The 26,247-nt window shown below is 43.2% G+C and overlaps 1 protein-coding gene across 1 annotated transcript in view; it reads right to left on the reverse strand.

The window, feature by feature from the left end:
- MSRA (methionine sulfoxide reductase A) overlaps nt 1-26,247 on the reverse strand; it is a 239,638-nt gene that overhangs the window by 73,954 nt on the left and 139,437 nt on the right. Inside the window, exons 4-5 of the mRNA XM_030946428.1 lie at nt 23,927-24,031; nt 8,147-8,253 (exon numbers count right to left, since the gene is read on the reverse strand). Of these exons, the coding sequence (XP_030802288.1) occupies nt 8,147-8,253; nt 23,927-24,031 (212 nt within the window). The remainder of the gene's footprint in view (nt 1-8,146; nt 8,254-23,926; nt 24,032-26,247) is intronic.

Here is a 26,247-nt window from a genome sequence, read left to right on the forward strand (position 1 = left end):
ACATTAACCCCAAAAATCCATAGGAGGCTGCTTGCTCAGGGAAAGGTCAGGATTAAAAACTGGATTTAATACGGGGGCTTGAAGCAGGGATTCACTGAAAGTGATTTCTCAGTTTTTGATGACTCCTCCTGCACAAAACTCCATGGTCCTGCCCTAGAAGGTAGCTTGGGATGCTCAAGGCAGCAGGAAGAGGAAATATATTTTGTCCACTTTATCTTGGGTAGCTGGATTCATTTTCAGGCCCGGTGAGCAAATGACACCTAATAAGTGTCAGCTAGAAAAAAATACAAGTTTATCTTACTTATCTTATACAAGTTTATCTTTTTAAAAAATACAAGTTTGTCTGCCAGGATAAAAAAGAGGGAAGGTTTTTCAGAAACACAGGTTTGAGGGGGAAAAAAAGTGGAAAATCTGAGGACTGGGAAAAATGTGGAAGAAAAGGATGAGGGACAACATCAAATGACAGAAGATTCTTCCCTGTGAGGGTGGGGAGGCCCTGGCACAGGGTGCCCAGAGAAGCTGTGGCTGCCCCTGGATCCCTGGAAGTGTCCAAGGCCAGGTTGGACGGGGCTTGGATCAACCTGGGATGGTGGAAGTTGTCCCTGCCCATGGCAGGGGTGGGAATGGGATAAGCTTTAATGTCCCTTCCAACCCAAACTGTTCTGGGACTCTGTGATTCCATGATAAAACAAAAGGAAAGACCAGTCTACAAGGGATCTGTGGAAGTTAATAAAGGAGGAAAAAAAACTAGATCAAATCAGACATGACAATGTTGCTGGCTAAAGCATCCTCTGATTTCTCCTTCCAGGAAGTATTGATTTGTTTTCTCCAAAGCTGAAAGTTCTCCTTGATGTACACTTCATACAGAAAATAGAACACACAATCCTACGACAGCTCTTTGGGCAACAAAAACACTGAGAGGCACAAAACTCCGGGGCCAGATTTTTATCTCAATTGCATTACTGGAAATCCAAAGTAATTCCATGGATTCCAATGGTGTTGCTCTGGATTTGCAGCTTATGGATGATCTGCACTGGGTCCTCTGAGGGAATCTTGAGACATCAGCTGGAAAACAACTTCAGCAGACATGAACTGTCAACACAACTGGCTATCAACCATCTGGTTATCAAATCATGGGGACCTGAGTGTTTAAGTGGACCCTCCTCTGTCCATATTCAGAGGCCTGAGCAGGATATTTTATAAATGTTGAGTATCTGCCATTTCCACATGAGAGCTTTGTGGAACTCAGAACTTGCTGAAGTGTCATCATGCTCAGATACATTTTTTGCTTTCAGAGCGTTTCAGACTTGGGTAAACAGTAGGAAAGTGTTCCATGAGCATTCATTTGAATCCTGGCTCAGGCACACTTCTGTCCCTGAGAAAATGAGGTTTGATGAGTGTTCTTGGATCCCACAGCTCAGCAGTAGGGGTAAACAAACTGTTTGGAGAGCAGAAATAATGCTCCCGTGCTCATTAGAAATGTCACTTTAAAAAAGGCTTTTTCCTGGATTTTTTAATTTGTATGGAAACCTCAAACCAGGCAAATCTCTCTCCCCCTCTGAGTCCATGAGAGATCCCCACTTCAAATCCAATCCTTCACCTGGACATGGATGGGTCCAAAGGGCAGAGCAGAATTAAGACACAACATGTTCACACATGATGAGACTGAACACCTCTGGAGATGATTCCTCAGGTTTATTTCCTGGAAGTTTTTCCTTAGGTCAGCTTTAAGGGCTGTGTTTAACCCAAAGAGAACAGGAACAGCACCAGCTAATGACCATCGTGCTCCTTTTACTTTGACCTTTTCCTATTTTATCCCGTCCTCCCCCTAACTAATCTCTCAGTTAAAATAAACTCCTTGAGAGCTTCCTGAAGAGAAGGAATTCCATCCTGTTCCCTGTAAATCCTGTGTTCACTTAAACCACCATTATTAAGGTCATCATCACATTTACGCACCTGACATTTAATGTGCATGTGACACTTTCAGAATGCTGTAACAGATCCATAATCAAGATCAAGAAATTCAAAAGCCTGGACTAGAAGCTCTTCAGGAGCACCTCAGATACCACTGAATTATGTTAGAGAACATTTCCAGCCTGGTGGGAAGGGATTTAACCTCTGTGCTGGCATCTGTGCACGTTCCAATACTTTTCCTTGGCACTGGGATGACCCAGGAGAGCTGTGCCCAACTGGAGGCCAGGTCACACAGGGTAGGACCCCTCAAACAACAGCTCAGCCCTTTAAAATCTTCATTTTCTGAAGCAGCATGAGGATGTGCCACGGAGATTGAGAATTTATCTGCCTAAGGACATGAAAATGGGATGTCTACACAAATCCAGCATGCTTTTACATTAATGGCAGGCTGAACAGGGCAAGCCACACAAAGCAGGAAATGTTTTATTTACAACCCACTCTTGAAGTCAAATCCATTTGATATTTACATTAGTTTATTACAGGGCAATTTCTAGCATTAGTTTAAATGTCCAATATAAACTTCACATTCCCAGTGCAATAAAGCAAATGGCTCCTTCAGTGACCCCCATGACCTCCCAGATGAAAAAATGATTGCAAAATACAAAGTCTGGTTTCATCCTGCTCTTCCTGGTTCTAAATCCAAATACAGCATCAGCTGCATTTGCAACAGTCAAAGGGCCAAATGAAATGCCTGGCCTTTATCAAGTGAAGACAATAAATGCAGAATTGAAAGCTATATTAAAAAAATAATCTTGCCTTTCTCAGCATTAATAAAAACAAGCACCATGTGCTGCATTCCTGGGGAACAGGAAGAGTAGCAGGATGCACTCAGCATGGGATGGTGGCACTTCTCTTCCTCAGGGATTCCTGGAAGTGTCCAAGGCCAGGCTGGACAGGGCTTGGAGCAGCCTGGGATTGTGGGAAGCGTCCCTGCCCATGGCAGGGGGTGGAATTAAATGGGCTGTAAGGAACCCAATACCTCCCTGGGCAGCCCCTTCCAACATTTAATCACCTTTTCCATTAAGAAATTCCTCCTGATGTCCAAACTAAACCTCCCCTGGCACAGCTTGAGGCTGTTCCCTCTCATCCTGTCCCTGTTCCCTGGGAGCAGAGCCTGACCCTCCCGGCTGTCCCCTCCTGTCAGGGAGCTGTGCAGAGCCACAAGGTCCCCCCTGAGCCTCCTTTTCTCCAGGCTGAGCCCTTCCCCAGCTCCCCCAGCCCCTCCTGGTGCTCCAGCCCCTTCCCCCAGCTCCATTCCCATCCCTGGACAAGCTCCAGCCCCTCATTGTCCTTCTTGTCCCATAAGTGTCCCCAGCACTGGGGGTGCCCCAGCAGTGCCAGCACAGGGGACAGCACTGCCCTGGCCCTGCTGCCACCCCAGAGCTGCCACTTTGGCCTCTTGCCCACCTGGGCACACCTGGCTCGTGTCAGCATCACCCCCAGGGCCCTTTCCAGCCCCTCTGCCCCAGCCTGGAGCTGTAGGGGGCTGGTGTCACCAACTGCAGCATCACTCCCCAGCTCTCCCTGTGCCCAGCCATCACTAGGTTCTTGCCCCAGCCCTGAGGGAACCTGCCCAGGCCATGGCTGCTGGACTTTCCAGGAATAAGCCATGGGAGATTCTGTCAAAGGCATTGATGAAGTCCAGGTAGACACATCCACAAGTTCATCCTAAGTTCATGCCATTAATGCTTTTATCTCGCTGCCACTGTCTTCAAGAAATGGATTCGAATTTTGAGACAGTTCCCCAATGTGAGGTGCCCGAATTTTATCAGAGTGGCAAAGTCAAATTTTCTGCAGTTACAGTAACATGAAAAGAGTTCACAAGTGCTCACACAAAACCTCCTCATCCATAGCCAAATGCAGCTTTCTCCAAGAGGCATGAACATACAAAGGGTATCTCTGCAGCACAGAAAAGCGATTACAACCCAAAGAATGGCTCAGCTTACCAGATCAGCTTTGCTTGTCTCCACAAGAGCCACCACCATCAATCAGGAATCAAGTCCTTGCCATTCACAGCAGAGTGAAGCAGAGATAATTTGACACATAAAGCTCTGAATTAGACATAATTTGAAGAGGAGTAAGCAGGTGTTATTTTTTTATTGAGTATTGTACTGCTTTAATAAAAACAATCTCATTTTAAAAGAGCTATTTAGCTTCTCCCAGCCAAAAATCACATGAAAAAACATCTCCCAGGCAAAGCCTGTTCTGAATTCACACAGCAGTCAGATAAAACACAGATGAAGGTCATGAATTCCCACTGCCAGGCATTCCTTCATGGAATTAACCACTCAGAACTGCAGATCCCAGAGGTCTGTAAACAGCCCTGCCTCCAGCTTTGACAAATACAATCCTGACCACTTCACCTCCTTGCAGGTTGCTGCTCCAAAGCTCATTGCTTTTGGAATGCTTTAGGAAACTCCAGCTCTTCAATCTCTTTCTTTGATACCAAATGTAAAAGTCTTATTTTTGCACCTTTTGCTGGTTTGTTCCCACATCATATCTCAGAAAGCTGGTGGAAGCTTCCCAGTGTCTGCTGTGCTGCAGGGATTGCTGCATCTTCTGCTAATTCCTCGTGTTCCCTATTCCATGGAATGCATCCACCCAAAACCTCTGCTCTGAAGCCAGGCTGGGAGAGCTGGGGGTGCTCACCTGGAGAAGAGAAGGATCCAGGGAGAGCTCAGAGCCCCTTCCAGGGCCTAAAGGGGCTCCAGGAGAGCTGGAGAGGGACTGGGGACAAGGGATGGAGGGACAGGACACAGGGAATGGCTTCCCACTGCCAGAGGGCAGGGATGGATGGGATATTGGGAAGGAATTCTTGGCTGTGAGGGTGGGGAGGCCCTGGTGAGGGTGCCCAGAGAAGCTGTGGCTGCCCCTGGATCCCTGGCAGTGTCCAAGGCCAGGCTGGATGGGGCTTGGAGCAAGCTGGGACAGTGGAAGGTGTCCCTGCCCATGGCTCATGGATGATTTTTAAGGTCCCTTCTAACCCAAACCATTCTGTGATTGCATGAAGGGGAGGCACTCAGTGTATCCTCAGAGCCTTACAACCCAGTGCTAGTGCTTGACAAAACAACTGCAAGGTCTGACTCTGAAAAAAAGAAAAGAATACAAACTTCTTCCCACCCTGATTTCATTCTCTGGATTACAATTGCCTCGATAATTCATTTGAAAACTAAACCCAGCTGAGCAACTGTCTTGAAAATTGAGTAACCTCAGGTTCACCTGTATTAAAAAACCTCAGCTTCAGGCAAAGCTGCTCATTCACTGTGATTTCACCAAGGCCTGGCCCTCATTTGATGTTTTTCTGATTACAGTTCCATTGTGTCACCGTTTAGCAGCAGCACTATTGCATTACAGTCTGTCACCAGCAGCTGACTCTGACTCCTGCACTCAGCTCCTTCAGCAGCTCCAGCCCCATGGCTGGATGTGAATTCAGCGCTCTACTGCCACTTCTCAGCTCTCAAAGCAGCTGCAGGGATCAGCAACAAGATCCACAACTCAAAATAGATGTGACCTTGCAGGATACCTGGGCTTGGGGTACACCCAGGGTCTCAGTCACAGCCTGGTAATAAATCTGATTATTGTTGCTTAAAATTGAATCCCAGCATCACTGAGGATGGAAAAGCACTCTGAGATCATCAAATCCAAGCATCCCCCAGCACTGCCAAGGCCACCACTGATCCATGTCCCCAGCTGCCACATCCACAGGGATTTTAAATCCCTGTAGGAATGGGGAATCCACCACTGACCTGGGAAACCCATTCCAATGCTTGCGCACCCTTTCTGTGAAGAGTTTTTTCCCTAATATCCAGTCTAGACCCCAACTTGGCACAGCCTGAGGCTGTTCCCTCTCATCCTGTCCCTGTTCCCTGGGAGCAGAGCCTGACCCTCCCAGCTGTCCCCTCCTGTCAGGGAGTTGTGCAGAGCCACAAGGTCCCCCCTGAGCCTCCTTTTCTCCAGGCTGAGCCCCTTCCCCAGCTCCCTCAGCCCCTCCTGGTGCTCCAGCCCCTTCCCCAGTCCCATTCCCTTCCCTGGACACCAGAAGCCAGTTAGGAAAAAACCCAAACTTCATCTAGCAAATACCATCATTTTCTGGTTAAAAGGCCATTTTTAGGGCTCTTTCAGGCCCTCAGTTCAAACCACATTTAAGAGCACATGCACAATTATTCAGTGAACAAAAAAATAAATGACATTTTGATTTTATTTTTCTTCCTTTTCAGTGCCAAAAAATGCTGGAGTCACCCATGGACACTGCAGTTATTGTAATATTTGTTAGTCCTTCCTCCCTTGCTGCAGGCAGCACTGCTTATCACGGAAAAAATTGTGCCATTCCCACATTTTTATCCATGATTATCTGGCATGTGTCACTGCCAGAAAAAGCTTGATATTTATTTTAAATTGCTGCCATAATAAGGAAAGTGGCTGTATTACATTTACATTAAAATAATAGAATGCACAGCATTTAATATGAAAAGGGATTCCTGAACAAATTGTTTGCTCAGTGTGTTTCCCACACAACCATTCCACTGCTCATGCAATACCCCAGTAGATAATATTGGAGATATTGTTGTTAATAATACATGGGAAACACACATCCCTGAGGAATTTCAGTGCATATTTGCTGGGTTTCCTTGGCTGGCAACACCGTCCCTTCCTTCCCCACTTCAGTGCAAAAACAAACTCTACATGTGCTCACTTACAGTTGTGCCTAATTATATAAATGTACTAATTACACACACTTTTCAAAGTAGGTAAATTTTAAATGGTGCCATTAAGGAAATCTATTTGATGATGGAAATTTCTGTAATATCATATTGCAATCTCACACATGGCAATTTTGCTCTCATGTCAGTATTTATTTAATGACAAATAACAGCAGAGGATAATAGAGTTGGGAAAGCAAATTAAAGCTGTAAGATTTGCAGGGTGATGTTGGTCAGCAGATGCTAAAGGAAAGGAACAAATGTAATTTGGAAAAGCAGTGGATCTGAGGTAAATAATGAGTAAAAAGAAGTTTTGAATGATAAATGTCTTCCAAAACCACCAGATAAACACCTTCAAGAGTGACTTATCCCCATCAGAAACAAATATAAGTCATTGAGCACTTCATTTACACACAGTTATCAGATCTGGAAATCACTTACCTGCAGTCCTGAGCACCTCTCTGCACTCAAAATAATTCCAATTTGAAGTAGGAACCAGTCCTAGGAGCTCACCCAGTCATACTCACATTGGTAAAAAACAATCTGCTGCCTTTTGGGGCCTTCTAGTTGATGTAAAAAGTGCTTTTTACTCTTCACATTAAATATTCACCCAAATTCCTGGTTCTTTAACATAACACATGTGAGGTGACTGTATAATTAAATATAATGAAAACTGATTGTCTTTTGGTACTACTTGAGTTTACTGCCCAGATGTCCCAGGTGAGTGGGGTTTTTTTTTTCATATAAATTATAATAATTTATTATTTTTCTGCTGCAGAATCTGGATTTTGCAGAGCGCTGGTCAGCAGCACCACAGTGCAACAACACTGCAGGATACTAATCCCTCTGCCTTTACCTAAATAATAAAGTGGCAGAGAAGAGACAGGATCTATTCTCCCCGGAAAACAGGGGAAAACTCTGTAAGTAAGGGAACTGGTGGAAGTTCTCTCACACAAATCCTTGTGTCACAACAAATACTCTCAGTAAGTCACAGGCTGTCACACCTCAGCCAAGACATTTATGGAAAGGCTTGATAGAAGCATCTCATAAGCATCAGGTGGGTGATCCTGAGTTATCCAGCTCAGTTATTGATCAGCAATGTTCAGGAACTCATGGATCTGGGATTTTGGGTTCACTCCTCAGGGTTTGGGGTCCAGAGAAGCTTGAATAGCTTTAAATTCACAAATTTCTGTTCTGGTGAACCCACATTAAATAAATCTGTAGAAGAGACTCAAAATATCTTTGCACAAGGAGCTATTTCTCTTTCTGCATGGTTATAAAATTACTCACACCAAAAAAAATCCCTAAAAGTTGGAATTTAAAGCAACTATGATGCAAGTTGGGCATTGGACTGAGGTGCTGCAACAGCAGCATGAAGAGGGCAATGCACAGAGAGTGATTTTGTGTTAATTGGTGACATCTGTGACCTCATGCTCACAGCTGAAGCCATTCCACCCCCTGCCCAGTGCTACCTTCTGATATTCTTCCTTGGATCTCAGGGCAGCTTCCATCTGTTCCTGGGAGAAGGTGTAGATGGCCGAGCGGTACTGAGTGCCGACGTCGTTCCCCTGCCGCATCCCTGGGGGGACACAAGGCAGGGGGATCAGCTTCCCTCCCTCCCTGGGGGCTGGGGGAAGTCCAGAACACCCCCATCCCACAGAATCCCAGCATGGGTTGGGTTGGGTTGCGTTGGATTGGGTTGGATTGGGTTGGATTGGGTTGGGTTGAGTTGGGTTAGGTAAGGTTGGTTTGGGTTGGTTTGGGTTGGGTCGGATTGGGTTGGATTGGGTTGGGCTGGGCTGGGCTGGGTTGGGTTGGGCTGGGCTGGGTTGGATTGGATTGGGTTGGGTTGGGTTGGATTGGGTTGGGTTGGGTTGATTTGGGTTGGGTTGGGTTGGATTGGGTTGGGTTGAGTTGGGTTAGGTAAAGTTGGGTTGGGTTGGGTTGGGTTGGGTGGGTTCGGTTGGGTTGGTTTGGATTGGATTGGGTTGGGTTGGATTGGGTTGGGTTGGGTTGGGCTGGGTTGGGTTGGGTTGGATTGGGCTGGGCTGGGTTGGGTTGGGTTGGGTTGGGTTGAGTTGGATTGGGTTGGATTGGGCTGAGCTGGATTGGGTTGGGTTGGGCTGGGCTGGGCTGGGTTGGGTTGGATTGGGTTGGGTTGGGTTGGATTGGGTTGGGTTGGGTTGGGTTAGGTTGGGTTGGATTGGGTTGGATTGGGTTGGGAGAGACCTTAAAGCTCATCCCATTCCAAGCCCCTGCCATGGGACACCTCCCAGTAAATTCAGGATGTTACACAGCTGGATTAGCACAGCTGCCATGCACACTCAGCAGGGAGTTTTAGGGAGTCCAAGTCTTTGGTTAAAGAGTCCTAAAGGGATTCAATGCTGATATCTCCTTTTAAATGTCATGGAAATGAAATATGAGCATTTTACGGTTTTGTTCCATCACACAATAGTCAAATACAGATGTCAAACCTTAAATAATTAATCTGCAGTCACTCTAATCATGGCATTCTTAAAAAAAACTGATTTTGAACCATGCAAATGGTTACCAAAAAAATGTTAATTTTATCAAGTGCTTATAATCTTTCTTGTGCTGTGGGAATACAACTTCATGGGAGAGAGGTACAAAATGCTTTTGGAGAAAAATAGTTATTTTTGGGACAGGCTGCCCAGAGAGCTTGTGGACTCCCCATCCCTGGAAGAGTTCAAGACCAGGCTGGATGGGCAATTTTAGGACCAGGATTTTGTGATATTTCTGCTGATATGTGTAACCCCTTCAAAAGACCTGATGTATGAAGTCATTCATGTACAAATTTGCAAAATATGGGATGGATCCTCCCTGAAAAGCTACAAAACACTGGGCCAAAGCAGAGAGGTCACAACTGCCCCCTCAGGTGACCAGCCCAGATTTGGTTTGGCACTGCAATCCTGGGAAGCCACTGCTGATTCCCATTCCCATTCCCATTCCCATTCTCTTCAGCCAGCTTTGCTGTGGATCATTCTCTAAACTCAAACAACAGCCTCAGAGCAGCTTCAGCATCAAGAATTACCTGGACATGCACTTTCGCAGCTGCATTGGCACCTTTGTTATCACTGCCTTTCCCCCCTTCTTCCCAATTTTGTGTTCAAGAACCCGACTTTAAGCTTTGCTGGAATAAAATGTGTTAATTTTGACTTTGTCTGGTGGTGTGGATGAACTTGTGGGAATGAAAAAGTTGGAGTTCCTTAAGCAAAGTCCTCCCAAAAAGCTGCAATCCAAGACAAATTGGAAATCATCAGGATTGGTGTTAGGATTGCCACCAAGCTGCAGAAGCCCCTCTGAGGATTCCCATCAAGTGTCAGGACTGTGGAGATGAAATGGAAAAGGAAATGGATGTCCTGATACCCCCCTGGCAAAGGACAGAGGATGGAGAAAGAGCCTGTGGTACTGGAGGGAAAAAGATGCCATCAACTCACTACTCCTCATTAAATCATGGATTTATCCTTCTTGGACTCCCCAGGGCAACAAGAAATTATTTAAAGGGAAATACAATAAACAAACAAAAATTGCCTGAAATATTCATGAAAAACAAGTCACAAAAATATTTTAAAATATGTATAAGGACAAAAATTCCATTCAATGACCAGCAGTTACATGAAAGAATCTGATTCCAAAACATCTTCTGGAGTTTTCTGATAATTTGGGTTATTTTTTAGCTGTTAAAATGTATTATTACAATAAAAGCAATAACAATGTTCTTCATCAATACTTAATAGTGGCAAGTGCCACCAGAGGATATTTTGCTCATTCCTTTGGAAGTTCTTCCAGGGTGGCAGGGAGCTCTGGTAGAGCCAATTTGGGATAAAATGAGGACAGGCCAGGAAAGCTTTAATTTTGCCAGGATATGTTAATGCTGATTGATGCTTGAGCTTAAGCATTAACATTCTGCAAATCTATTTATTGCTTAACAAACTGTTTAACAACCAACTAGGGAGGAGATTACAAAAATCTCTCTAAATGGAGGATCACTACAGAGGGTGCTTGTTTCCAGCATGAATTTAGGAGTGTAAGTTTGGTATGAGCTCAAGTGCACAGTGCTCTGAGTGAAAAAATCAGATCATTTAATATCTGCATGTGCCACCATGACATAATATCTGAGAGCCAGTCAGCTTAATTAATTTATTGAAGAGAAGGTTAAGAGGAGAACTGACTCTAAATTAAAAATACATTTCTAGAGGAGAAAAAAAAAAACCGCAGAGAAATGAGGCTCTTCAGTCTTGCAAAAGTTGTTTAACTTGGAAGGGCAACTGAAAGCCAAAATATCCAAAATCCAGGTGGCAAATAAGATAACATCCAAGCAACAAAGAGCATTTATCTCTTGAACTATGCACCTAAAGCCACATTCTACTCCTGAGGGCTTCACTTCAAGGAAACACATTTTCACAGACTCATAAAACAGTTTGGGTTGGAAGGGACCCTAAAGATCACCCAGTGCCATCCCCTGCCATGTGCCAAACCTGCCAGCTTAGGGATAGTTTTTAGGGTAGCTCCAGGAGATCAGTCTTTTCCTCAAGGATAAAAGGGAAATCTGTCAGTAGGACCTGGACCTCCCTTTCGTTCAGGACTGAACAGGCTCCTTCTTAAAGTTGGTAAGAAAATTCATTAACCCTGAGGATTCAGAGAGTCAATGAGGGTGGAGAAGGCCTCAGAGATCACCAAGTCCAACCATCCCCCAGCACTGCCAAGGCCACCCACGTCCCCAAGGACTTTAAATTCCTCCAGGGATGGGGACTCCACCCCTGCCCTGGGCAGCTGCGCTAGGGCTGGACAACCCTTTCCATAATGGAATTGTTCTTATCCAGATCTACTTTAGTAATATCAGTGGGGCAAGAGAGAGACTGGAAAAGGCAAATCCTGCGCCCCTGAGCAGGTGATCAGGAACACATCCAGCAGGAACAGGGACAAACAGACCTCTGAGGTAACAGCCTGGCAGTCACTGGTGAGGCCTGGAACAAAGAAAATCAGCTGATGTGCTGGGAACAGCCAGAAATCCTCTTGTCAAAGAGATGCTTTGATAGAGAGACTGATTTTAGGACAGAGAGAAAAGCAGATAATTTGCACCTCTCTGGCAAAAGACAAAAATATGTGGAGTTTGGATACAGTTGTGTGGTGCCAAAATATGAAAAAGCCCAAAATCCAACAACCCAGATCCTGTGTGAGCACTGAGCTGTCACTGTATGCTCTTGTCTCTGGAGAACCAGAGTAGATAAGGGCATCTGGAACTCCAAACATGTTCAGATGTTGGGCATGGATCATATGCAGGAATTTCCCTCTGGCTGACCAAAGCATCTCGGCAGAGCTCAGCCCTGACCACTCTGGAGAACATGAAATGTCCTCACTGTGCCAGCAGAGCCCAGGGCACCAATTAACCACAAAAAGCCCTCAGGAGCTGAGCTCTGATGTATATGAAATGGAAATTTGTGGTGAGAGGATGGTGGCTGGAGAGAAGAGGGGGCTGTGATGAGCTCCCAGACCCTGTCAAAGGAACAATTCCCAGGTTGAGACTGCCATGGAATATAAACACACTGCCACTGGGAAAGCTGATATTTGCCCAAGTGTAGATAACAGGCAAAGAAATGGCTCTAAAAATCCCTTTCTTACCAACACTTTGGTATCTTCTGATTCACGTGGGTAAGAATGACTTAGAAGTTTTGGTCTTCTTCACATTCTTTGGCATCAAAGCAATAAATGCTGGCTCTCCTTTGGTTTGAATGACTGGAATATGGACTGGAATATGGAATCCCCATCCCTGGAAGTGCCCAAGGCCATACTGGACAAGACTTGGAGCAACCTGGGATAGTGGAAGGTGTCTCTGTTCAAGGACAAGGGGTGGAATGAGATGATCTTTAAGTTCCCTTCCAACCCAAACCATTCTGTGATTCTCTGATTAATAAAAAAACATATTTCCCAGGACTATATTTTTTTTCTTCAGAAACTGCAAACAAGCAGATTTGTTTCCAAAAAGCCGATGTTTAATACATTACCTACAGAAAGCTAAAGCAAAAGACACTTTATTTCATTGGCTAAATCAAGGAATTCTTTCAAAGACTCAACCCTCTAATGAGTTGAAAGTAACACTTAGACACCACTCCTTATCTTCCCTCCATTTAAAAATAATAAAAAAAAGGTAATGGCATCATCCGTCAACTTTGCTATTCTCGGAGGATCCCAGGCATAATGGAGATAAATGGCTGAGGTCTCTTCGACTCTTCTCTGCCATCCAGTGAAATTTTAAAGGGCAGTTCACAGCTCTTATTTTTATCATAATTTTTCCTGTGATTTATAGACTTTTCTGCAGCTGTCACTTATTTTCTTATACCTGCAGCAACCTGAGATACGGATTGGTCATTTTCTTCTCCCCAATCAATCCTTGCTGAGTTAAGACTAATAAAACTCCTTCTTACAGCTCATCATATCATTATTTAGTAAAAATCAATGGCACCATGTCAGCCTGGCTTGATGTCATCACTCACTCTAATGATTACATCCATACAGCTTAAAAGTTGCCAGGGGAAAGTAAAACTCTTTATGGCACATGATTAAAGGAGAAAAATGTTAATAGGAAAGAATTTCGTTACAGGGCTGTGCATTGAGAGTTCTGCATGATTTTCAAGGTGCTGTGGTGCAGGAAGTATAAATTAAATAGAAAATAGTTTCTTCAGGAGGTTTAAAAGAATTAATGAGCTTGTACATAATAAAGAAAAGTTCTACACTGTCAACAAGGTTTAGAAAGTTTTCAATCTACACAGTTTTTAGTGCCAAGGAGGAAACTCTGGTTTTGGTCCTCTTTTGGCACTAAAAGATTTTTGAGGTCTTTTCCAACCCAAACCATTCAGTGATCAGGAGCAGTAGCAAAACTGCTCCTCTAAGACTTCAAATATTTTATACATATTTTTAAAAACTAGAAATTCTCCAGGAAGACATGGTTTAGAAGAAAAGTTCCCTGTATATTCATTATTTATTAATTCTCTCAGATATAACAATGTATAAATGCATTTTTGAATGCTCTTTGACCTTTGAAGGAAGCACATCATCAACCTGAACCCAGAAAAAAAACCTCTCACAGGTTTGTTTTGGATGAGTGCAACAAAGCTCAAGTGTTACCTCAAGTATCACTGGCAGGCAAAAGTGTTAATCCATTTCTAATTATTAATTGAAAATTCGTATTTACTAGTAGTGCACAGAACAGATGAATAGAACAGTGAATTATGCACATAAATCATCCTTAATGGCACTAAACTTATTGTAGGGGACTTTTGCTTTAATCAAGCTTGACTTCACTTTAATCAAAAGTTAAATGTTTTGGTTTAGGCAGGATTTTAGACATTTTCTGCCATAAATAGGCACTAGGCTTTTAAAGAGGTACTTTCTCTTAAAAACCTGTCTGGGAACTGGATGAACCTCAACCTGCTGGAGAAACTCCAGAGAAAACCACAAAGATGTTCCCAAGGCTGGAGGCCCTCTGGATCCAAGCTGGGAGAGATGGGAATGTCCAGCCTGGAGAAGAGAAGGATCCAGGGAGAGCTCAGAGCCCCTTCCAGGGCCTAAAGGGGCTCCAGGAGAGCTGGAGAGGGACTGGGGACAAGGCATGGAGGGACAGGACACAGGGAATGGCTTCCCACTGCCAGAGGGCAGGGATGTATGGGATATTGGGAAGAAATTCCTGGCTGTGAGGGTGGTGAGGCCCTGGCACAGGGTGTCCAGAGAAGCTGTGGCTGCCCCTGGATCCCTGGAAGTGTCCAAGGCCAGGTTGGATGGGGCTTGGATCAACCTGGAATCATGGAAGGTGTCCCTGCCCATGGCAGGGGGTAGGATGAGATGTGTTTTAAGGTCCCTTCCAACTCAGACAATTCTGTGATTCTATGAGCATGAGAAGGGAATGAAATTTTTATCCATATTTATTGGTGAAGCTGGAACTGAGGTTTGGTTTAGGCAACCAAAACTGACCAAACATTGATGCCTCGTTTGAGTCAACTCTGTTGACCAGCTCTTCCCACACCCGTGGGAGCTGAGCCACTCCATGCCCGTGGAAACATCTAAATTTAAGTGGATTTAGCTCAGCCTTTATCCCTCCTGGCTGTGCTGGGGAAACAAGCCTGCCTGGAGATGCTGATAGCCTGCAATCCCAAATAAAATGCATGGAGCAGGAATGTGTGGAAGAGGCTGGAGGACATGACAGAGGGCAGAAATGAGCTCCACATTTTCTAACCGCTGGAAAACAGGGATAATACCCAAAAGCATCTGATATGGCAAAGGCACTTCTGTTTGGGCACCAGAATTGGGCCCTCACTGCTGATTTTCTTCAGGGCTAAACTTTGCTGTGATGTTACCAAAAGCTGGAAAACAACTGATGATGGGGAAAAATATAATTAAGAAATGCAGGGATTCAGACCAGTTACCACATGGGCTCAGCTATGGAACTACACAGATTTGCTGCTGTTTTCTTCATGTGCCTTCTCCTTTCCCTTCATTTATCTGCTGTTCATTAGTGCCTTGCCTCAATTTAGGCATTTGCCAGCACTAGGAATCCAAGCCCACTCTGATCCACCAGGTGCTGTTGCAACAGTAATAAAAATAATTAGTGATAATAAAAATAATAGTGTTGTCATTTGCTTTTATCAGCAGATAAGCTCATGGGACACTGCTCTCTCAAAACACAGACAAGTGTGCTCTTATAAATATGCACAAGGAAATTGCAGGCAGAGAAAAACAGTCATTCATTGAAAATATTGTTGTTCAGAAGAGAGTCAGCTTTGACCTCTTGTACCTAATTATACACGAAAACAAAGATTAAAAGCCTACTAATAATCACCATAAACTATGATTAATGATGCCACGCTTCAGTGCCTCAGATTTCCAGACCCAAGTACAGTAAATTCACTATTATTTGAAGAAGAAAACAATGTTTGGTATCTCTTTGTTTTGACTTCATCTATTGTTTTCCTTGCCTAACGATTAGGAATAATCCATCAAAAAATTCTGCAGAAAAAGACTTTCTAAGGTTGCCCTTTCCTAATTCTACAAACACATGAAAATTTAGATGCTGTTATTCCCACCACATTCCCTGTTGGCTTCATGGATAGAACCACGGCATCATGGAATGGTTTGGGTTGAAAAGGACCTTTAAAGATCATCTCATTCTTATATCACAGAGTCACAGAATATTCTGAGTTGGAAGGGACCCACATGATATTTTATTTTATATTATAAAATAAGTATACTTATTTTATATACATATATATAAAATATAATCTCATTCTTCCAGTATAAACCTCACCTCCCTCAGGTGGATTCATGTTTCCCACAGTGCCAGAGTTTTAATTTTCAGTAGTTCTGGGGAAATGGTCCACACATCCTTATCAGGTATAAAATAAAGAACCTAAAAGCAGTTAAACAAGGAATTCAGAGCCCAGAAGGACTTTTGCCCTTGAGCCAGAATTGATTCAGCGGCACTCACTTCAAAATGCAAAGTGTTCAGCCCACCTCAGCAAACCACTGCTCTGGTTAATAATCCCCTTCATTAAGAAAGATGCAGGGAAAACATCATCTCCTAAACTGCAAATATAGGTCAGGAAAAGTCTATTCTAATTTATATGGATAAGAAGAGTCTAACGTGCAAATTAGGGCACGGCAGCTGAAATTCCTGGGGATGCAAAGCAGCCTAATAACACCAATTTATTTTTAATGCCTGTTTACTCCTGGAGAAACACAAAGAGTGGGAACAACAAAACACAAGATTTCAGTTCAGGAAGGAGATGAAGCTGCATTCCCAAAGTACAACTCTGGCAAAGACTTTGCTACTTTAAAAAAAAACACAGACCACAAGTATTTTGGAGGTGGTTTTGGGCAGGGGACTAAATTCATAGCAGGTGGGATGAATCACCATCAGTCAACTGACCCATCACTGGGATTTCATTGGAACGAGCAGGAATTAGAAGAAGACAACAGAAAGACTCCTATCAAACAGCCCAGTTCTACTCTTGAGTGTCCATCCCTGCAGGAACCACCTCACACTTATCTTTATTGCGTCCTGGCGCATCGATTTCCATGGCTTTTGTTAATTTATCAACACAGGGCTGTGCTTTATTCGCTTCCTTCAAGAGCCTCCCAGCAATGTCTGTACCACTGATTTAATTAGCATCCTCTTCACTGTATCCTCCGAGTCATTAATGAAAATATTGAGGAGTATTGGACAAAGAATGGCTCCCTGAGGGGCTGGTAATTCTATTTTGAATATATTTAATATGCCTGGTGACAATAGATTTTGTATTTCTACTGGTTTTTGTTACACCTTGTAATAATGCTGAGACCATCAAGGCTCTTCGTAACGTTTGAAATACATGACAAAGGTGCTTTAATCTGAGACTCACAAATCTCACTCAAATTATAAAAGGGAAGCGAGTTACAAAAATGTAAAGGCAAAACATAAAAATATGAGATTCTTTTTTTGCCTTTAATCTCCAAATGGAGTTCCAGGCCTGTAGCAGAATACCAAATGTTGGTTTAGGGTGGCTGCAGCGTTTTTTATGTGTACAGCTGTTCTTCCACTGGTATAAGTAGACACATCTGCTCATTAGCAACACAATGTCATTTCTAGTGTCTAATTTTAATTATTTGCAGATGATAGATTCCTTATGCAATGTCTAAAAAAAGTACAGGCCTTCAAAACTGGGGAGAAATAAATATCCCCTCTGCAAGCAAACTGGGTCAGCACAACAAAAAGCAGATATTAATCTGGAGAACTCCTGTATCAGCACCAAGGCTAAATGCCAGCGTGTTTGGAAGGTCACAGGGAGGAGAAATGGCTCCTACATTTCTTCTTTATCATGGATACACAAGACATATGGCCTGAGAGATGTTCTGAATAAGTCTGGCAGGTGATGAGTTTGTTGTAGGACAGATGGTCCTCAACTGCTGGAAAAACATCAGCCCTGCTTACATTTCCTGCACAAACACAGGCAAGATAAGGGCTTGTCCCTGACAGGAAGGGGGCAATGAGATGCCCTACAATGACTTTGGTTCTCTGGGTATTCACAAAGGATCCACAAGGCTGGAGAGGAAATTCCAGCTGCCCCTGAGCAGCAGTGGCCACAGGTTTGTCCTTTACCCTTTGGTCAGAGTGACCAAAACTATGGAGTGCTGGCTTCCTCTCTGCCACTAACTCAAAACTCCAAACAGAAAGGCAGAAGGAATGAAAAATGGTGGGATTTGTGGACAATAGGCACTCACTACAAGGAATTGCAGCTGTATCTGAGCTGTTTCCTAAGGGCTGGGAATGATTGGGTACTTTTGAGGAATGTGGGGAGCAGAACTACCCAAAGAAGCATCTGGTTTGGACTGTTCTCAGGAAGGAACTGAGCTGAAGGAGGCAAGTGGATTTTTCATTTCTCCCAAACACATTTTCACAGAATCACAGAATGGTTTGAGTTCAACAGGACCTTAAAGATTATCTTGTTCCATCCCCTGCCACTGATTGGGACACTTTCCACCAGACCTGGCTGCTCTTAAAAGAAATTAGTTTTGTTGTCTGCTTGACTTTTGTACAGACCATGAAAGCAAGAAGGAGCCTTTCTTTAAAGTCACCTTGGACTGGCTGAAATCCCTGACAGATAAAGGAATTCACCCATACAGAGGTCAGGAGAATTTCAAGATTAAAGCCCTTTACAGGACTCACATTTGCACCATGTCAAACACTCTTCTCTGGTATCAGATTGATTTTTCCAAAGGTCTGGAGAAATAGTTTCTGACATCCCACAAAGAGCAGCCAAACTTCCTGATCTGATCCAACATGACACATTCCTCCCCAGCCATGAGCACAGCAGCAGGGTTTGGAATTGGCTCAGGCACTGCAGGTCAGTGCTGATGCCAGAAGGGTGATCCCACCAGCATCCCTGCTCCTGGCAATTTAAATCCTGGCTGGAAATCACGTTTCACTTCCATTCATGCAGGGTTAATTTTCAGCCTGAGCAGAGAACTTTGTGATTGCCAGAGTCAACACAAACAAAGAGCTTGTATCTGGCTGAAAGGTCGGGGAGAGAGGAGAAAATCACCCTCTTCCCTAACAGGGAAGTCAATTATTACTTTACAGAAATTGGGACACCACAGAAGAGGCACAAAACTGATGGGCTGAAAGTCCAAGTCCTGCTGTATAGACAGCAAGGAGGTGACAGCAGGACCATGGTCAGGGTGCAACTTTAAGTAGGCAGTCAGGCTTACAGTCTAAAAAAATCTGGAAAGCTCTGAGGATGGCCCCATTAAAAAACCAGGCAATACAGGCTTTGCCCCACACCTCCGCAAAACTTAAAAAATAAAATTATCTACAAAGATTTTTTTGGTAGTATTTTTTGCATGTCCCATTCATCCCCCCTTTCTGTATCAATGACAGAGAAACAACATCTTGAGCCCTTACAGAGCCATCCAGAGCAATCCTCTTATAGATCAGCTCATCCCTGGGAGAGCAGGAATGCTGAGCAGGGCACTGGAGGCTGAGCAGAGATGACAGCCATATGCCACTTGGCAGAAGTCAGGGGGCTGTTTGTTGCTTTTTCAGTCTCCCAATTCTAATGAATTATAAAACAGAGCCTAAATTAACAGTCAGGAGGACTTTGTCAGGGCCCCACACTTTGGAGATGCTCATTGGGGAGGATTTCTTTCAACTGTTTGATTTGATCAAAGGTTCCTGCTTTTCAATTGACTTCTGTGCACTCCAGAGCTTCCCCAAACAAGAGCAAGGCTCCTTCCCAGGGACAATTTGAATCCCAGCGAGGTGTCAGTGTCTTCTAAAGTACAACTGCTTGGAAAGCTGGAGTTTTTGAATATTAATACACTCATACAATGATGAATGATGGGACTGGCAGTCTGTGCTCTTCAACAACTTGGTACCAACTGAACCAATACTGAAAGGTCTTAATCTGCCACAGAATGTACACATTTGATGTTTAATGACATCAGAACAATGAAACAAGTCCATTATCTGTGCTGGGGATAGAAGAGGTGAAATGGTGTTACCCCAAATTCTGGAGAAAGACAAAACACACTGAGCTTCTGTAATTTTGAATGAGAGCTGTATTCAAGAAGTTCAGCACTTGCTGTATGAGAAACTGGATTCTCCCAAAGATTGTGCTGGATTTTATGAATAAGAAATCATCTCATTTACCCTCTTAGTCAAAATCTTCTCATGTGAAGACTGAGTCCTGCATTCCCACAAGGCTGCCTGAATAAAACTCACTGTGTGCACACAGTTCAGTCACAAAGGAGAAGAACATTGCAGGTCAGGGAGAAACTCTCACTTCCAGGGTCTTTACATAAAGCCACATTTCCCACAGCCAGCTAAAAATAGGGAATAGGTACAAATCAAGGCAAAGAAACAATCCCAGCTTAGAGACCTTCTACCATCCCCATCTTACAAAGTAGAAATTTGACATTGGGACCTTGTGGTTCAGGTTTTTCTCAAATCAAGAAATATGAATGGGGTGTGAAGAGCTTTGAAAAATTCTTGGACTGAGATTAGAACAATATCACAGAATCACAGAATCATTCAGGTTGAAAAAGACCTCCAAGACTTCCAAGATTAAGTCCAATATCCACCTTGACACCAGCCCAGAGCACTGAGTGCCACATCCAGTTCCAATGTTCCTTGGGCACTTCCAGGGATGGGGACTCCAAAAGGAAGAGGACAGCCCCTTCCAAAGTTTGACAGCCCCTTCCATGAAAAAATTCCTGGTAACCAACCTCTCCTTGTGCAGCATTAAGGAGCCACAAAAATACCCAGGTGAAGCAACCCATGCAGCCATGGGGTGTGCAGTCTCCTGAGAACAATTCCATCTTTTCCAGGAGTAAAGTGATGCTCTCACTTTTGGCGAATTATTATGGAAGAACCACGTGGAAATTCTGTTGCTCCAAGCTTAGATGAAGGTTTGGGAGTGTTTCCACCAAGCACTGCCTTGCCACACAGATGCCTGAGACAGTTATGAAGGACTCGGGTGTCTCCAGGGCTGGGTGTCACATGGAGACAGCAGCTCATTCCCAGAAGGAATTCAGCCACATTAGCACAGCCTCCTGACTGGGCTAATTAGGTGATGCTTCCCAGCTGCCAGAAATCCAAGAGTGAATCACACATCTGCCACATCCAGCCCTCTTCTGAAAGCACAGACTGGAACGGTGCTGAACCTCGGTTGTGTGAGGATATAAAGACATAATGTCATGATTTTACTTTGGTTTAGAGCCAGAAAGAATCATAAATGCAGCTGATGAGTTTATCTGGCCTGTTATCACAACTACTACACTTCATCCACATAGCAGTGCGCCCAGATAATGAACTTCAGTCATCCCAAAACCCTGAAGTCCTTCAGGCACTTCCCTGTTCTCAGTAGGCCGAGCCCAACCACTGCCAAAGTCAAGATTACAGACATGGCAAAAGACTGATTAGGTGGGTGTTGTCCAAATTATTTCAGCAGAAATCCATTTCTCATACCTGGAAGATGAAGAATCACAAATTCCTGACCATCAGTTCCCAACTCTGGCAATCAGGACAAATCCAAACATGAGTAAGACCCATGGACCAATTGTCCTGATGTATCAAAACAACCAGCCCAGAAGAGTCACAGAAACCCAGAATGGTTTGGGTTGGAAGGGATCTTAAAAACCATCTCACTCCACCCCCTGCCATGGCCAGGGACTCCTTCCACGGTCCCAGCTTGCTCCAAGCCCTGTCCAACCTGGCCTTGGACACTTCCAGGGATCCAGGGGCAGCCACAGCTTCTCTGGGCAACCTGTGCCAGAGTCTCAGCACCCTCACAATCCAATAATTCCTTGCCAACATCCCATCTAAAACTACTCCCTTTTAGTTTGAAGCCATTATTCTTTTCCTGTCACTCCAGGCCCTTGTAAATATTCCTCTCCATCTTTCCTGTGGGCTCCCTGTAGGTACTGGAAGGCCTCAATAATTTCACCCTGAAGATTCTCTTCTCCAGGCTGAAAGAAACCCTCTGGTGATGGAAAATTTCTGATAATCCAAAGAAAAAAAGAGCAAGAAAAAGATCTAAAACCAAAAACTGGTAGGACAGGAAGAAAAACTCTTTCATAAGCTCTACAAGAAAACCAGGAAGGCACAGCAGTGTGATTTGAGGGTGGAGATGGTCTTAGAATCACACACTCCTGGAATGGTTTGGAAGAGACCTTAAAGATCACCTCGTTCCAACCCCCTGCCATAGGAAGGGATCTTTCTCAAGGCAGAGCTCCAAATTTTTCAGGAATTGTGCAGATGAATTATCCTGAACACAGCTCTAAAGGAGGGGGTTGGAAAGGGAGGCTCCTCTATCATCAGCATGGGCCACTGCATTCGACAGACTCACAGGATGCCTTCTCCTGACTGGAATCAAGCCCCTCTTTTAAAATGATGGATTATCCCATCTGAAAGTCTCGAAAGGATGGTGATGGAAAAAGACTCCAATGTTTAATTACGCTGAGGGATGTGAAGCTGCTTCATTCCACAGTGGAGCTTTCCAAACTTCAGCTCCCAGCTACTGCAGCTTGTTCTGGTTTATCAGGGTCAGGTGCTCAACCTGTCACAAGGTACCTGCAAGGATGGGTTGATCATGCAATAACAGAATATCCTGAGTTGGAAGGGACCCACCAGGATCATTGATCCAATTCCTTGGGGTCTCCCAGGGCACCCCAACAATCCCGCCCTGTCCCTGACAGCGTTGTCTAAACGCTCCTGGAACTCTGGCAGCCCCAGGGCTGCGACTTCTCTCTCTTCCAGCACCCAACCACCCTCTAAAAGAAGAATATTTTCCTGATATCCAACCCACCCCCCCATGCCATGGTGTTCTCCCTCTTTCATGTGTCTATTCCCAGCACTGGGGCAGTTTTCTGGGCTCTATATCCATTTTTTGCCCCTCTTCAAATCCCCAGCAATCTTTCCATAGATCCCTGGGATGGCAACAGAGGAACTGCACGAAATGTTCTGATTTTCTGGCCCTGCCAACAGAAAATTCCTGACTCAAGCCCTTTCCATACAGGCAGAAGTTGCAATAACCACTTTGGGCTCAGTGGAAGACACTTAATCCACAATAGTCCCTGGATCCCTCTTTGAGTTTCTCTTTCCTGGGATGGCCTCACATTTTGGAGGTATCATCTGCAATTTTTTTGTTCCCAGATGCGGTAACAAGTGGCATAATTACGATGGCTGTTCAAATATTGAAATGAGTTACTTGTGCGCAGCGTTTCTGGGAGATGGGAGAAGGGATGAGGTTTATTGGAACTCTATAAACATGCAAAATGTTTTCTGCACACAGTTTCCCGTTTCTGTTTGCACAGATGTGGGTCGTGTCAGCACAAAAACCTCTGCCAAGAAGGATAAATTAAATCCAAAGGTTTGGATAAAGCAGATAGGTAGAATGATCCACTGGTGTCTCTGCACAACATCTCTAACCCCTTTTTGCTCCCTTTTTTAATCACAAAATATTCTCTGTACTGTTGAAAAATGTAAAATCCCAAGTTGTGATGAAGGATAAAGGGCTTGGGTGGAAATTAAATAAAATAAAGTAAAATAAAATAAAATTTAAAAATAAAATAAAATTCAAAAATAAAATAAAATTCAAAAAAAAAATAAAATTTAAAAATAAAATAAAATAAAGCAAAATAAAATTTAAAAATAAAATTTTAATAAAATTTTTTAAAAATAAGGTAAAATAAAACCAAAATAAAGCAAAATTTTGATTTTTTTATCTTTTAAATTTTTAATTTTTTTTTATTTTGGTTTAAAAAAGCAAAAAATAAAGCAAATAAAAGAAAGCAAAATAAAATAAAGCAAAATAAAATAAAATGTTTAAAATACAGTAATGTAAAATAAAATAGAATAGAATAATAGAAATTTTGAAGATGCAAAGTAATACACTCCAATTGAAGAGACAAAAGAAATTGCAGAATAAATTGTCATAATCAAAGTTGAAGAGAATTTTCCATTGTCTCCCGTGCCACTCTGTGGGAATTTTCCCAGCCCAGGCAGCTGTAAGGGAGGAGGGGCACTCAGAGCTTCTGTGCTCCCATTCTCCCTCTCCCTCTCTTTCTCTGTCAATAAATGTCTGCAATCATATTCCTGAGCTCCAGTGTGATTTCAAGGTTCATCTCTTCCATGCAGCTCAAACACTAATTATCCCAGCTGTAATTAGTAAGATAATTAAATACTGGCTCGCTCATCACTCTACCTTGTGTCGGGTCATGATTCTCCCAGAAGACCTTGAGCAGTTGCTCAAAGCTGATGTTTTGTGGCTCAAACACCACCCGGACGGCCTCGGTGTGCCCAGTTCTGCCTGCAAATTCAAAATAAAATCAGATTTTAGCAGTGACAATTAGCCAGGGCACACTCAGGGTTTTGTCTCTGCGATTCCAAGCACAGTCCTTTGGTGTTGTTTCATGTTTTCCTAAAAAATACTCGGATTTAGCAGCATTTATACCCAATCTTTTTTGCACAATATTATATATTTATGTCAACTCTACTAAATCTGTTAAGACAGGGCCATCGTGAAATAAACGATGCAGAGACAAAGAGAGAAAACAGTGATGTTATTACAGCAGTTTGTTAGCTTAAAGGAGAAAAAAATTAATAATTCTAACAAATATATAACTGAAAACCAGCAAAATATTTTAAATATTCTAAATAGAGTATTAAAATATGAAAACTTTTATGTCTAAGCTGTCTTGACTGGCTTTTGTTTCCGTGGAGATATGGATAATATAATTGATTATGAAATAATTATCATTACTATAAAATATCAATAATATTGATGATGATAAAAACAAATGTCAAGGGTGTGTTTACACACAATCATACAAATAATTCCAAACTGTTTCACAATATCCAACAGGCTCAAAAGTGTCAAAGAAAGCCTGGCTGAACTTCAAATTTTATGACAGCAGAAATACAAGGAAGATTAGCAGATGTTAAAGCACTTACAAAAACATTATTTCTATTTTTCAGTTACACTTTGGACAATTTTTTTCATTTCTGACTTGTTTATGACTCACAATATTATTGAAAAATCCAATTTCTGAAGGATCTGGCCACATAATTCATTTAAATTTTAATTAATAGCAATATTGATGAGTGCTCAGACTTGGCAGGTGAGAGTCCACTGCACAAAGTGCATTTTATGTTTTATATATGTTTTATATTTTATCATTTAAAAATTAGACATTCATGAATGGTAGGAAAAAATCCCATCCTTCCATTAAATCATAAGTAAATATCAAAAGAATAAAATGGGTCTGCCTTTTGGTGGGGATGTATTAAGCTCCTTGATCACATTAGGCAGGATTTTATTTCATTTACACCAGCACAAACTCCAGATTTATTCCACTGATTTCAACGGAATCAAGGAATTCCACAGAGGGTGAATCTGGCCCAGTGATGGCTCCCGAATGAGCTGTCACCAAACAAGAAAAATTCTGGGAGTAACTGAGGAGGGTTCAGTAGACGCATGAAGAGAAATTTGAATTAAAAAAAAAATAAAGGGAAATAAAAAGGATGCTGGGAAATATTAAAGAGCCACGATGGGGCAAAGTGTGACAGCATTTTATCAGTTAACAGGGCACCTGAAACAAAACGTAAACAAGGCACAGAGAGCTGATTAAAGGGATTTGAAAGACTGGGATTAAATTTAGTCTGGAATGCAGAGGAGTAAAGGAGGACACATCTGAGATATCTGTAGCCTAGATCTCATAAAACCAAATTGCTCCCTCTCTCAACATAGCAAAGATCTGCTCGGTGAGATGAAAAGAGAATATCCAGGTTTCCTGGGAGCTGGAGTGAAGCCAGGTCCCCCTGTCCTGCAGGATGTCCCCAACTGTGACCCAATTCCTCTCTCCCTTTTACAGTCCAGGGAAACATCTCATTACACGAAGCCAAATTCGGAGGGTGGGAAGCAGGAAGGATCACCCATTCAGCAGAATAAAAACACAAGTTAGAGATAATTGGCTTAACAACGAAGTGAAATGGTCTTCAACAAGAACTGATGGACAGCTTAGGTCAGGGATGGAATTTATTCCAGATTTCATGGTTTAATGCCATTGATCAGCAAAAATAATGAATTTGGTGGTGCTCAAATTGGGACTTTTGCTGTAGCTTGAGGAGAAAAAGGAGAGAGCACAACCAGTGGCGTGTCCAGCTCGCCCAACGTGACATCCCTCTCGTCGGTCACACAGGCACAGGGCAGGCGTGGCACATCTCAGTGGGCCTGTGTCCTAGGGTGATGTTGTGACGCTTGTATCCCCATTTGTGTGTTCTGTTTATGCTGGATATCATGTTCTGTGCCTTCAAGGCTGGCTCTGAGAGTGAAAGTTCTGTTTTGGTTTTGTTATCAGCCGCTCCCCCACGGCTGGCAGGACACACAGACAGGGCAGTACACAGCACTGCTTTTGCTTTTTGCTTGGCTTTTTGCTTTGCTCTTGCTCTTGCTTCTGCTTTGCTCTTGCTTTTTGCTTCTGCTCCTTAGTTAGTTTAGCTAAGCAGTCTGATTTTTTCCCTGGA

This window comes from Camarhynchus parvulus, chromosome 3 (assembly GCF_901933205.1).
Source record: "Camarhynchus parvulus chromosome 3, STF_HiC, whole genome shotgun sequence".
Classification (NCBI taxonomy): domain Eukaryota; kingdom Metazoa; phylum Chordata; class Aves; order Passeriformes; family Thraupidae; genus Camarhynchus; species Camarhynchus parvulus.